This window comes from Rhamphochromis longiceps, linkage group LG16 (genome assembly GCF_057381845.1).
Source record: "Rhamphochromis longiceps isolate RC_006_pf linkage group LG16, R_longiceps_female_GT1.1, whole genome shotgun sequence".
NCBI classification, from domain to species: domain Eukaryota; kingdom Metazoa; phylum Chordata; class Actinopteri; order Cichliformes; family Cichlidae; genus Rhamphochromis; species Rhamphochromis longiceps.
The window spans coordinates 35,057,598-35,072,817 of NC_140572.1; the positions used below are offsets into that span (position 1 = coordinate 35,057,598).

General features: G+C 38.1%; 1 protein-coding gene across 5 annotated transcripts in view; it reads right to left on the bottom strand.

The window, feature by feature from the left end:
- pcbp3 (poly(rC) binding protein 3) overlaps nt 1-15,220 on the bottom strand; it is a 101,504-nt gene that overhangs the window by 25,091 nt on the left and 61,193 nt on the right. For all 5 annotated transcript variants that reach the window (XM_085384550.1, XM_085384547.1, XM_085384549.1 and 2 more), the window contains exon 6: nt 891-1,050. In XM_085384550.1, coding sequence (XP_085240676.1) covers nt 891-965 — 75 coding nt within the window. In that variant the 5' untranslated portion in view covers nt 966-1,050. The remainder of the gene's footprint in view (nt 1-890; nt 1,051-15,220) is intronic.

Here is a 15,220-nt window from a genome sequence, read left to right on the forward strand (position 1 = left end):
TGTGTCCTTTGCCAATGTACTCTGCTTTGCTTCATTCGTCTCGTTATGTCTCATTTGTCCCAGATGTGTTCCCATCCGTTCCCCATCCTCTCGTTGTCTTGACTGTGCATTTAAGCCCTGTGTTCCATTTGTGCTTTGTTATGTTGTGCCCTCACAGTGTTGTGTTTCTGCCTTTGTGTTCCTGCAGAAGCTCTAGTTCTCAGTCCGTGGTTTGTTTCTTATTTTCTAGAGTCCAGTTTAGTTTTCTTATTTGAGGATTTGGTTTGTTTGTTGTGAAATTTATTTTTGTGGAAAGTTTTCTCATTCCATGTACAAGTCCTGCGTTTGGGTCCTACATCCTACCTGCCGCCTGCCACAGCACACACCTTGACAGTAAAGTGGAACTAAGTGTGGTAAACAATTAAAAATATTTTGTAATTTCTCTCTTTTTCATCACCTATCCTGAATATTGTGACATATAGATGTTTTGGTATACGTCTACAGATGTCTCCACAAACCAACTTACTTAATTTAATTATTTAAAATTTAAGGCACCACTATGATGCAAGTCCTATGAATTACAGCAGGTTGTGACATATAATTAAATTTTTTAATTTACAGATGTCCTGCTACTAGGACAGTCAAATCTAAGGTCAGAGTTGAGGTTAACAGGACAAATAGAGAAACGATTTGAAAGTTGATTTCATTGCACAATTTGTACAATTCCAATTTATCTGAATACAACTTCATTAAAATCAGATGAAAGGTTTAGGAAGAGAGGCCATGTAAAAACTGGCACCTGATTCATCACTGAAAGGATCTTGAAATGAAGAAATAAATCCCTCTGCATGTCTCTCACTTTTCAGGCTTCCTAACAGTCAATATAGCACTCAATCACTGTGCTCACTTACTTTTCCATGCATGAGGAGGCGGATGGTCAGGGTGACATTGAGGCCACCCTCTGACTGGACTTTTGTTGGCTCCATGCTGGGGGAGGAAAAACTGGTGGTCCAGCAGTAGGATGTCCTCAGAAGGAGAAGGAGTGCGGTGGTATTCCAGCCAGCCAGTCACCTACAAAACACAACATCACACATAAGCAAACACAGTCGGTGTGTTCACAACCAGCAGATGATATCAACGTCCAGTTGCATTAAATTATTATAAGAAGGCAGTTTGGTGCTTCTGCAGATGCGGTAACGGAATCATATTTCTGCTGTATGACACATAAAATAGTTTCTAAAGCCATTAATCTACAGACTGCTTTGACACAACATAAAGCTTTCAGCGATTTTAACTAATGTTCAGTGGTTCATTAGTTTGTGACACTGCACACTCCTCATATCTTCAGCACCAAATAACACACTTGTTTTCTGGGGTATACTAACCACAAATGCCTAAATTAAAAATAAGTGATGACTTTAGGCTTAAAATCCAAAGTGCAGAGCCCATTCGACTACAGCGTGGCTAAGCAACACATTTATGAGCTGCCTGCTCAATATTTGTTTCATGAATGACACTTAATTGTGTTGAGAAGATCGAGAGATAACCGAATGTAATCACATTCCGCTCCCCCCTAGGTATTTTTTTCCCCCGTTTATTTGCTCTGTTAAAAATTCAAACGCAAAAACAAAGCAATCACTTGTTTTGTTTTTAATTGCAGGCCAGATCAGAAGAGAGAGAGAAAATTCTTCTGAGCTCTTATTCATGAACTGTCTAGGAATATACTGGAAATACCAGACTGACCAATACAGGAATAAAATAATTTGCAACATTTGTGACGGAGGACCGTGCCATTGAGATGAAACTAGGTGAATAAATGAATACATGGACTACAGGAATGCCTTATCTGTATATATGTAATGTTGCTTTGAAGGTGCAGCACGATGACTTGCAGAATCCTCCGAGTCTTCACTGCTAAAAAGCTTTTTCCTCTGACTCAGACATTAAAGTCTTCCTCCTGTGCCCTTATTACAGTTAGTCAAATTACTTTGCTCTCCTCTGCCTTTGCTGTTAAGGCAAAGGCAAACAGACCAGTCTGTATGCTTGGATGGCTGTGCCAAAAAGTCATAGCTGCTTTTTGTGTTTTAAAAAGTTATAAGAAATGACTTGGTGTTCTGGTTAAGTCTATGTAAAGTCTATAACAAAGAAATCTTTAATGAGTAAAGGAAAAGTTTCTGTACTGTTGCCAAGTTTAGAATGACCTTTGTTACACGAATGTCAATATATCATGTGTGATGTGATGCAGAGCCTGAATCCAGTCTGTTTCACATTTCCTACTGTCCCGTGGTTAGTGTGGTGCTCTGTAACCCTTTGGCTATTGTCATTTCACTCAGACAATACCATCTAAATGTCAATATTAAGTTTTCTGTAGATACAGTTTGCAATCTGATGTAATCACCCATCCTGTTGAGTTACTGCTGTTATCATTACCTGCAAGTTTGAGGTTTAAATTTTTATCAAGCAGCCCCAGGGGATTCTTCTCCAATCTCTATTTTCTGCGTTTTTGTGGAGACTCATTTGGCTACAGCTTCTAATTTCCAGCCAGACACAACCTTAGGCTACTGTTTACTTTTTGTGCTCATATAAGAAAATGGAACAATATTATCCTATGAAAACAAAGACGAAGAGGAGATATATAAAAATTAGCACAGCAGCCCTCCCCACCCATTTTGGTTAGTGAGGTTGGTTTGAGTATTGTGAGAAAAGGAATATAAATCATGCTAACTGCACTGAAGTGAGGGCAAAACCCACAGATACTGATATCCACACTGGATATATGTAAGTTACATTTTAGAGGTCAACTTAAATATACCTGCAGGGGACAACTTTAAATGCAGATTCCTGTCTATCACTCTGCATCACCAGGAAGGCATAAGATTGGTTCTAAATTCATTCTGCAGCATGAAAGTAACCCCACACATACAGTCAGCCACAAAGAGCGGTTTGTCTGGTCACCAGGAAGCCCTGATGTCAGTGCAATGAACAGGCCCACAGCTGCGGGTCAGACAAGCCACCTGGGCTTAAATTGAGCTTTATGTGGTTCAAAGGTAAAAGTTTAGTTTATTACAAGAAGAAGCAGTAAGACTGTGGACCTTGAAGTGATCACATCCACGAACCAAAAATATGTCTAGCTTAGAACCCACTGAAACAATCAGATGTGTTGTGTTTCCCACGAGAAACACTCATCCCTAAACTTTACTGCTTTTAAACAAAGGGCTGAGGGATGATTGGTAGGCACAGACATGAGACAGGAATATAATTTGATTGATATAAACATGGTCCAGAGTTACCTCATCATTTTAGACCTCATATGTAAGCAAAAACATTTTAAATGGAATTTAATTATTTAACAGGGATCCAATAAAGACAAGTCCCTAGCAGTCCAAAAACATGCTCATTAGAGTGTGTTAGCCCGATGACTGACTGGTGATGTGAGTGCACCCTGCCTTTCCTTGCACAGTGGCAGCTGGGATAAGCTTCAGGCCACCCCAGGTCAGATCATCAGTTAAGAATGGATATTTCATTATATCCAAAAAATAGCACTGATGACCATCTGGTACACTGAAAACAAAGTTCATATTTTAATAAACAAAAATACTCTTTATGGTTAATCAATTAAAATATTATTTTAATGCAAAATTTGTTTTTATGCAACACACTTACACCAGTCAGTTATTTTTGTTTTTTGTTATACATCTTTGGAAATAAAGATTGCTTTGTTGTAGCCTACCAATATTTGTGCCTACTTGTGCTACAGAAAAGTGGGATTTATCATTAATTTTTGCATAACTATGGAATGCAGGTGTAAGTGTGGCACATCTATAGATACTCCTGTGATATGCAATGAATTAAACTGCTGTGGCTAAAGGTGGTCTAATTTCAGATTAATATATATTCAGAAAAAAACAGGAGTTCAGCACAGCACAAGATTAATGAGATGTAATAGAAGTGGAGGCACAAGAACCTGGGGGGGGGAGGTGGCAGGTTCTGCAAGACAGGTGGAAGAAACTACCTGCCAAGCACCTTGGGAACCTCTGAGCACCAATTAACAAGTAATAATTTGCACTTTTAGAAAGGGAAAGGATAACTTCACCAAATTTAGAGATTATATATCAGATTCATAAGAAAAAAGTTGAAATAATGGGGTCTTTCTCTTAATGTTTATTAGCCAGCATGGCCCTCTGGGAAAAGAGTTGCCCACAGGTGTGCTGAGGTTGTGCTGGAGCTGTAGCAGCTTTGCAAAATCAAGGAAGGTGTTCAAAAAGGTTTGCATGGAGACAGCCAGATTGTAAGATTCAGTCCTTTAATAATAAACTTCTAAATGTACGTGAAGCCATTGTGAAGCTGTAGTAAACCCCGACAAAGTGAACTAAAGGCAACAACTTCAACGTCACACTGACTCACACTACTATCAAGTGTGCTGCTAATGCTGTCAGCTAGCTAACCACGCTAACGGCACAGAGTGAAGGCCGAGACGAGCCCAGACAGAGCCAACAGGAAAATGAACTAATATGGGCTTCAAGTAATTCTCCCGGACAAAGAGAATGACCTTCATCTGAATGCCGTGAGTAAAACAATCCACCTCTGCTGTTTTCAGTTTGGTAATTACATTCTCCGTGTTATATACAACCTCGTGTGTGTTGACTGACTGTTTGCCGCTAAAGTTTTACTTGTAAACACAGCAAAGCACTTTTTAAATTGTGTTTTCTCTTATAGTTTACAATCATTCCTCTATAAAAGCAAACCCCCCTACCTGCCTTTATGTATACATTGTACATTTCTTGTCTTTGTGCGGGTTATTTCTTTCATTTTAAAGGTGTAAATGTCTTTCTTGCATAGGTAGAAAGGACTTTATATATTTACAAACATGGTTTGGTTTTGAGATGTTGTATAATGTATTATACAACCACAAATGTCTACAAAGTTATTTTACTAGGTATTTTGTATTCTTGTACAGCACTTTGGTCAACGTACTGTTGTAATTAAATGTGCTATATAAATAAATAAACTAGAACTATAAACTATAGATATATAGCGTTTTCGGGTTTTTTTGGTTGACAAATGTAAGTCCGTTTGTTGGCACTTCCTTGTAAACATAACTTTTAAGTGTTTCAGTAGTTGTAGTTTTAGTTGTGTGTTAAATTTTATTCTGAGTTTATCAGATATTTTTGATCACATTCAAGGTGTTTGTGGTATCCTTCCTCTCCTTGCATGGGAGATTTGCTTTGGGTTCTTTAAAACCTCCAGTCACACATCTTAAAATAAAAATCAAAGTAGATGAGATCACTTCTTGTACAGGACAGGTAACAGATGTTTCAGTTAAAATGTTCTGGTAAGTTTATAATTTTACAGCATTTTGAAACTAGAATTAGTTTATTATGAATATTTCACAAAGTTGTGAAATAAGTGGTAAGAGCCAGGCCCAGCCATTGCACTGGCATGGTTAGTTTTTCTGTCCTACAGCCTTGCCTCTTGTCCTAACAGGGACCTTGTCTGAGACAGGTTCCCCTGCATTTCCCCCCTGGGTTGTTACTGCTTGGTAGTGAGATGCCTCATCTATCCTAAGTGACGTCACAGAGTATTAGTCATTACTATTATACCTCTTTCAAGGCTTCTTGAGGCCCACCTAATGTAAAATGCAGGTGCAGTTTTTGATGCGTTATAAATGGGCAGTTATGTGAACACCTGCTCAGAACCTTGTAGGCTTGTCTGTTAGTTTTCCTGCAATACAGTCCCATTGCAGGATTTTGGGTTACCCTGCTTCCGTGCAGTCAGAGGAACCTTCAGCAAACATGTGTTTATCAGTAGGGTGTCCAGGTCTGTCTCCTCATACTGCATTTCTTGCTTTGCCCTTTCCTGACTCAAGTAACTACTAATGTGGGTCTTGCCTGGGGTTTCACAGCCAGAGAGCTGCACAAAGGGCTACCTGCTAGTAGCATGTGCCTCTATATGCATGTGGCTGGTACAGTAATTTGAAATGTGGTATTTCTCATTAAAAACGACTTAATGTTTTTGGATTTTCTTTTTAAAAACAGAAGTTGCAAATTCTTTTAAAGCTCTGTTTTGCTGTTTGCCAGAGTGATGTGTCCCTGCTGATGATAATAAAATGTATCAACACAAATAAATTTGCTTAACAGGTGTGCTGACTACTGAGAGGATTCATATCCATGAGCACAAACACTTAGACGACGTTATCATGACTGTTTCACGTGTTGCTATGAGAAACAGGGTCAACTGCAGAGTGATATTTTGTGGTGTTAGAACAAATGAGTCAGACAAAACTGCCAACATGGTGCGTTGGGCTTTGTGCTTTTTGCACCTCGTAGTGATGCTGTTTTTTTGTTTTGTTTTGTTTTTTCCCCCTAACCAGTTGGCAACACCTAGAGAGCTGTGAACAAAAAAACATACCGTGTTGACGTGTAAATAAAGGTACAAAAAGAAAAATGCTCACAAATGTGTTCATCTTGCTCCGGGTCTAATGATCACGGTGCCTTTGTCAAGAGGTGTCAGACAGCGTGTGGCAGCAAAGGTGTTAACAAGCATCATGTGTCACATAATTGTCCACATGTGAATCGGACCCCATAGTAAACTGTTCACATATCAGTCTTGCTGTTTTTAAAACATCAGTTTCTCCTGCTTCCTCTGCGCCTGTTGTCTTCTTCTTTCTAAACTGCTATAGCACAGTTTGTTCGAGGGATGTTCTTGGGGATTGGCTTACCTGTCAATTTAAATTTTGACTAAACCAGCCTCTCAGTTAGGACTATAGAAACTTTTTCTTTTAACTTCTTTGAGCATCTCTACTAAATGTAATTTCATTCTGTCGCCTGACTTCTATTCATGGCTGTCACTGTGTGCATATGTGTGAAGGGGAAAGTGGTGGAACAGAGCATGTGGCACAGTTGCAGAAGGGAAGGCAAAATTAACTGAGTTAATAACACCCCAGTTTCAAGTTTTCCAGCAAGGGTTAATTAGTCTAAAATCTAAAAGATGGACTGGTGGTGAACAACCTCAAACATCTGTACATCCGATGACAGGGAAGCTAGTCTTGGCTAGAGCAAAAACAGCTCTGCTGCTCATTTACAGCACAGCCACGCAGCAAACACAGATGAACACAGGCTTTAACCCTCGTGGCATTTCTGCTGCAGAGATGGAGTAACACTTGAGGAAAAAAACTAGCTGCTGTTGAAATGAAACTCCGCAAAAAATAATGCAGTAACATCTCTCACCCAAAGCAGTAAGCTGTAGGGCAAGCACTGCATTATCAAAACAAAGAGTATTTGGCAGCTATGGGAAACTGTTCATTCAGCGCAGTCTCATAACAAAGAATGAAGTAATGTACAGCCTGACTGATTTACTGGCAGGTCAGTGTTATTGGCTGCTATTACCTATTTGGCAATCTATCAGTATCAGCATTTATAAACGATAATGATTAATGAAAATGAAGGAAAGAAAAGCAGAGATGAGAGAAACACCATACATATGTTGGGTTTTGACATTGCGTAGTTTGTCCACTAGGAGGCTGCACACATGTTAGGAACAGTATAAACAGAAAACACGCGATCTGAACAGAGTCAAGCAGAATGTAAACTTAGGATGGGTGAAAATGGGGGGAAAGATCTTATCATGCCAATTTTCTGTATTTATTTCTGTCAAACCTAAAGACTAGTTTTTACGGTTTATTATAAGGTTAATTCTAGTTTGAACCTAAACCATAAACTTTTCCCAAACTTAAGCCAGTAGTTTACCTGCTGCTCTGTGTATGGCTTTTTGACAGACTGTTTTTTGTGTAGCCATTTCCCTTATTGCCGAGTTTAAAAACTAGCGGTTTGGATTTTCATGAAGAAGACGCCATCATGGCTCCCTGAGTGACCCACTGACTAGCCAATTGGTAGCATGCAATCTGTTGATGCCACATTTTCAGATTGCCTCAGATTCACTTGTAATCCTGGCCAAGTAGGTACTAAAAAAGTATCTGGCACCATGTACTACTACCTAATAGAAAACCCTATAAGCTGAGCAGTGCCAAACCCGAGTAGGTACCAGTGGAAGAGGGCAAAGAGAGACAATGACAGAACAGAAACTAGAGAGTGACGAGACCAAATTTAGTAACTTACTAAACAAATTTGAAGTGTAAAAATATGTGACTGGGGTCTGTAGTGCGAGACTCCGTTTCAAGAATCAGTACATAGGACGGATGAAGACTAATGTTCAGGGAGTAAATGTAACTGCTGTATCTTAGCTAGCATTAAAAAATAGTTAATAATTTTATGAGGCCAGTAGACTTCCTTCATAAAATAGTGACAAAAATCCACTGGAAACACCTTGAATGTTTTTGTATACATTATTCAACTCAATCCAGTGCATTAAGGCACCATTCTACTCCTGTTTGGTGTAATGACTCCTCCCTCCCAAACACTGCTCAGATGTCAGGAAGGAAAGGGTTCCTGACAATTTCCCTGACTTCCTGAAAATATGACATGCTATGACATTGGCATTACTGAATTCAAGTCATGATTCCCTAAGTGTACAGAAGAGACAGCTTGAACTCTTCTGTAAGCAAGTAATATACACTCTACAATGCTAGGAATATGTTTCTGCAGAGCGTCTGCAAATATGTGCATTTTTAAAACAATATCACTTCTCCCTAGGCTATGATGGCACGTTTCACTTTTCAGTTGAGGGGGAAGGTGAAATCCTGCTCTTGTCCTTGCAGCTCAGAGGCAGCTAGTGTAGGAACAGTTGTAATCAAGATATCTGAGAGAAAACCAAAGTGATGTGTAGGTTCTAATAGATTTTTGTCATTGCATTCTGATGTTTCGTGTTATTATAGTATTAATATTGTTTTTGGATAAGTGGGCTCTTAGAATGAGTTTATAATACCTCATTCTTCTCTCAGGAGTATATATAATACAAATAAATTTGCTGTCATTGGAAAAAAATTAAATAGACCACACACCCAAAACGGCAAATTGTGTGGTCTTAATATTTACCATGGGCCTGTGGAACAGTGTTTAACATTGTTTTTTATGCTTTTTATTTAGACGTTGACATTATTTTCAAACAAAATCAACTTATGACTCATTTGATTAGTCACTATTAAGACTGGCCTGCACAGAGCTGCAAAAACACTTACAGTTTGACAGCTAGTTTTAGCTTTCGTGTCTGAAAAGAGAAGCCAGTATGGAAGTGCCTTAAGCCAGGATTTATTTGATTGGCTATGATGGGGAAACGTCCGTGCTCCTATAGAGGCCTCTGGGAAAACAGACCTTTGCCCTAGCTCAGTAAATGGTTTCCTCATGGGTTTATGGCCTAGGTCTTTCATTTTTTTCATACTTTCATGCATGTAAAATCCCTCTACACAGCTCTCACTTGGTCACTTTATTTAGTTTATTCTGGTCCATCTCTGCTCTCTTTTCTTCAGCTTCTGTCTCTTGTTATTGTGAAAGGTAGTCACAGGTTGTGCACAGTTTTAACAGACTGTCATGCTATATGGATAGCTAGCTTTACTCAGCATAATGTCTGTTAAAGAAAGCCAGTTGAGGTTGTCTTTTACACGTTTTGCATAATATATTTAGAATTAAAAGTAAGAAGGCTATATGTTTTATAGTGTTTTTTGTTTATTTTGCTCCACAGTGTCCACAGTTTGTAACTTTGTGCATTTCTTTGTAAGTGAGCATTCTTTAGTTTTTATCCAAGATACATGGTTACATCTATACATTATACAGCCCCTAACATCCTCTCTGACAGTTGCACCAATCTCGCTCCAAGAGCTTGCAGACATTTATGCAGAAATTGATGCTATGATTGTTATTCATTATATTAAGGCAACGATTGCAAGTGCCTCGCTCATAAATTCAAAAACTCGGGTGAAAAAGTAGTAAAAAATGCACAGGAGGAATCAGGTGAAACAGGACAACCACAATAGCTGCGGGCTGCGTTCATTTCTCTGGAGGTGCACGTCAGTTTAGTCGTAGATTTCCCGATGAAACATACTCAGGCACGAGCGAGCAAACTTAGAAATTCAGCAGGGGATCAAATAATTACTACCTCCACTGTATAGAAAATTATCAAAAGGCTGTCACCTGCTGACAAACAAACATTTCAAACATAACAAGTGCTTTTTTTTTTTTTTTAATACGTACCAAACATGCTTTCAGTACACACACCTATTAGACCGCTTGGGTCACCTGGTAGTTCTACATGTTCTAGGGCAGGGTAGGCAACTACAGGCCTCAAGTGCCGGTGCCCTGCAGGTTTTAGACATCACCCTATGTCATCACACCTGAATCAAATCATTAGTTCATTCCCAGGCCTCGGGAGAACTTCAAGACACGTTGAGGAGGTAATTTAGCCATTTGAGTCGGCTGTGTTGGATCAAGGACACATCTAAAACCTGCAGGACACCGGCACTTGAGGCCTGGAGTTGCCTACCCCTGTTCTAGGGTTTTTCAAAGTGAAGTGAGATAGCATTTATCATCAGTGCACCAATCACAGTCTTTTTAAAAAGCAAAGTAAATAGACCTTGTGTTAATTTTTAAGGACTGCAAGAACACACCTTGAACCACCTCTTTATGAAATGATGCTTTACGAATAAATTTAGATTAGATTTAACACAAAGGAACAATCAACCCATCATCCAGTTAAAGCAAGTGCACCATTTTCAATGACGCTAACAGGCAGGCTTTTGGAGCTGCTTTCATAATATGAATCATAGTTCAGTTGAAAGACAAATGACGTCCAAATCAAAAATGATAACCTCTCAAATGAAAAACCACAAAGTAAATCATGAGTTGTGAGACCTTAAATGGGCATAAACCTTTAACATATTGTTTTGTTTTTGTGTTTTGTTCAGTTTATTGCTCTTTTTATAGTTTTAACTTCAAAGTAACTGCACAGCTAAAAGCCTCTTTTCAGATGACACTGAGTTATTAATCCACAACTACTGTAATTAACAAAATACAAGCTTGAATGCTTGAATGCTGCAGATTTTTAAAGTGGAAGCTTTTTGAAAGTAAATGAAGGAATGCGTAGAGGACGTCATGGGGGGAAAAAAGAAATTACTCAAGATTTTATAAACAACATGTCGGATGGAAAAATGATAGCTTGACAGAAAAACTCTAAAGGCCTAATTTATTTATTTACATGTGCACACAGACACTTGCATGCAGAAATATATATGATACTGTAGAATTGTACTAATTAAAATGTTTCGTAATCTCAGATACTTTAAAGTTATATTAGTCATAATATAACTTTTTGTGGTGTTTAAATGGTGTTTCTTAGAATTTGCACTCTATAAGCTTGATTAAATCCGTATAGCAAATGGGTTTTGTATTCAGTGTATATTTATAATAAAGCCCTGATCGTTTCTGTCCTGTTTTAACAATCATGGAGCATGTTCAACCGAAAACAGAGACTGAACTGTAAGCTATATAAAAAGGTTAAAAAACTATTTTGGTAAAGGCTATTGATGGTATTATATAACCATAAATAGTCCTATAAATAAATATGCTGCTCAATTCCTTGATATTTCCAGTTACTTTAAATTAAATTTGTATCTTTATTTTCCAGCGTCGAACATCCAACACAAATCATCATGATTTCTAAATGATAGTTGTCTTTGGTGATAAACGAGTGTGAGTTGAATGCCATCTGATCTTTGTTGATGTCTGTTTATTGTGTCTACAAGGACAGACGGAATTGGGAACAAAAATAACTCAGGACTATAACAGGAAAAGTTACAGTAAAATGTTTAACCAAATTGGTGAGATACACTTTTTTGTATTAAAATAAATGTGATGCCTGTTTTATAAGCATTTACTAAAACGAAAGCAGAAGTTTCTGATTATCCAGTTTCATGAAAATACTCTCTATAAATCACATGCAGTAATCTTATAATCACATTCACCCAAACAGTTTGGTCAGTAACTATACTAAAAGGCTCTTTGAAAAGCGACCCTTAGTATTTTAGAAATCACTTAGTGTTTTTGCCTCCTGTGGTTCAAACATACCCATATGGAAAAGAAATAGTAAAAACTTATATGACTTAACTCATGAAAGTGGCCACTTTCACATTACTTTCATATATTGTTTTAGTAAGTATCCAAAACATACAAGTTTCATTATATAATTTTTCAAGGGATCTTATATCTGTTTTTACTCTTGTATGCTTTTCATACAAGTTTCACACAAGACAGATACAAACTTTATAAGATTTATATATATCTTTTCCATATGGGTAAAGAGTGTGATGTGTTTAAAAAAAAAAAAAAAAAATATATATATATATATATATATATATATATATATATATATATATATCTATCTCAGTGGAACAATTTTGTGCATTTTGCTTACCGGGGACATCTTTTGCAAGAATAACCTCAAAGAACAATTGTCATCATTTTGTTTGGATTAATTATCATCTGCTAGCTTCTGTGGCCTATTAGCACCTTCGCTCCACAGAAGAGCCCTTTCTAAAAAATCAAAATGGTCTCTCAGAAAACAACAGCCTTGATGCATTTAGGGTATTGAGTTATATTAGAGCAGAAAGAGAATAATATATTTGCATTTACATATGCCGAGGAGAATTTTGTTGCTGCACCTCTGTCTGTAAGCAACCATCCAGCCAGTCCCCCCCATTTGCCCCCAAAAGCTGGCTGTAGCCTGTCATCTCCAATCAGTCGGCCTGGTTAAGATCTCAGCTTAAATTAGACTCACAGGCCGGCGGCCGCTTGCATTGTTCCTCTGCCTCTTAGGATTAGCTTGGATGGCTAACATGTGTTGTCGTTGTGATTAGCTGTCAGTTTTCCCAAGAATATATAGAGAAATTATTTATTTTGTACATCGTGTCAGTAATCGTTAATGGAGAGCATGCCTCTCTTACAGGGTCGTTGGTTGATTAAGTAGACACTGCTACCAGTGAAACCATGTCTCCCCTGCTTATGTAAAAATTGTAGTATTCAGGTTTTCCGGTTCACCATGAACTGAAATTATATTTGTAACCAACAGTGCAAGATTGGCACAGTCACCTTGAAAGACATTCTGCACCAAGAAGTCACATTTAAGCATTCAACATGAAAAGCTGCCATCTAAGAGTTGAGTTTAGCCTTAATCATGACCCCAAATTTCTACTAACTATCGGATAAATTAACATGATAAAACATCTCAACTCATCAATTTAAAGCAATTCAGAGTCTGATCTTAATGTGTTTCTCCAGAAAAGCCATCCTAAATAAGACGTTTACTTTTAGGAAATCTTAACCTTTGGCCAGAAAAATTTAATCAAAACGCATGGGACATCATCTTTAAATAGAATAATAAATTTACCTGATCGCAGTTCCAAAGAGATGACCCCCGCCTCAGCTGTTAACAAAAGATGAATCAATCGGAATCAAAATAATATATCTTCCTACCACCAAGACGAGACAAAAAGCCGCCAAGCCATTGGCCAAGACGTTAGGTCATGTGGGCGAATCAAAAATGGTGAGGTCACATTTGTAGTGTAACCCGAAAATAGTCCCCGATTCAGATGAGTTTCGCAGCAGACCTGTCCATTTCGTCATGGACAAGCGTCCTCTTTTATATGGACAGAAGACACGAGTGCCCCAGATTAGGGTCCCCCTCAGGGTCTGGGGGGAGGTTGGAGGTGGCAAACAACTGCAGTGGGCGCCAGGATATTCTCAGTGACATGTTGGTAAATCCATCGAACATGGATGCTAAATCTTTCTGTCAGCCTATTGCTAAAATCAACTTCTGTACCACATCTCGGATTTTGTGATTTTACCTTTTAATAATGACATAATTGGAAAAAAAACAAAACAAATAAAAACATGCGATTGACCTTTAATCTGCATTTAACCAAGTATTTGGTTTGCCTGCATTGTGGGTTGACTTGCACATATTGTTAAACCACACACTAAAGCTGCATTTGCTGTTTGATAAAGTAATTCCTTGCTGCATACACTGTCACTGTATTGCTACAAGCAAAAGGAGCATTAAGAGTCTGAAATTGAATGGTTCCAGTTCACTAACCACTTTAGTAGGACTCTGTTGAACTCATAGAATATGTTTTGATTGACCGAGCATTTGCCAATTACTATTCGGGACAACAATGACACTTGCAAACTTTCCTCTTATCTTATTGTTTTCCCATGTTTTTTTTTTTTATTAATTTCTCCCCATTCTGATAATGCTGCTGTCATTGTCTGTAAATCATAGATACGTCTGGTGCTGTAAGCATCCCGAGGGGGACCCTGCATGCAAAGTAGCCAGTGTTCTGTGTAATTTATCCACTATGGTAGAACCATGAACAAAAAAGTACATTTGGTCTTTCTACTATCTTGTTCATTAACCAGCATCCTCCACGTCCACATTTTGCCTTTTGGTGTTTTTTTTTTACTACCTCTAAATGGGCCTTGCAATTGAAATAAAGCAACAAAGCAATTGAATACAGTCAAGACAATGAAGCTCTCCTGACCTTGTTTGATAGAATTTTATGCATTTTTTTTTCTTTCTCTTATTTTAAAAACTTTTCTGACATTTCTTTTAATAAAGTCTTTCAAGTCAAGTACAGCAAGGCTACATGGAAGGAGACACTCGCAGCTGGCGATATATGACTTCAGTGTAAACAAATGACCTCACTGGAACACTTGTTAGTTGCACTTCATATGACAGGAAGAGCAAAAGTTTTATAATAAGCAGTATTAAAAGAAAGCCTTGAGCACGTGGTTAACAGGCCAAACCCAAAATACAACATTTCTGGTAGAAAATATTTTTCAGTTTCAATTGTATTATGTTGTGCAGACTCCTGGGGAGTTACAAAGTTATGTTACTTTAGTTACTGCTAGAGTAAATGCATTTTTGTTTGAAAACGCATCTTTTTCTCTCCGTTTTGGCCTTCGTCCACACTGAGATGGCGTTTTTGGTCAAGGAAAACTGAGTTTTTTGAAAACGCTCTCCAAAGTGGATAAATTTGAAAATGCCGTTTTTGCGTCGCAGTGTGGACTGCAAAAATGGAGGCTTTCAAAAACTGTGATGCATTTTAGTCATGTGATGCAGTCATGTGACCAATTCAACTAAGATGGAGGACAGAATTGTACAGCAGTTCTTTTGCTTGCTCTCAATTTGGACAGCATTATTAAAGATTAATATCAGTTTGTACATGCTCCAGATAAAACTCGGCACTTTCCCTCAACATTTTGCCGCAACGTTTCAAGAGCCGGAAAGTAAATAAACGGCA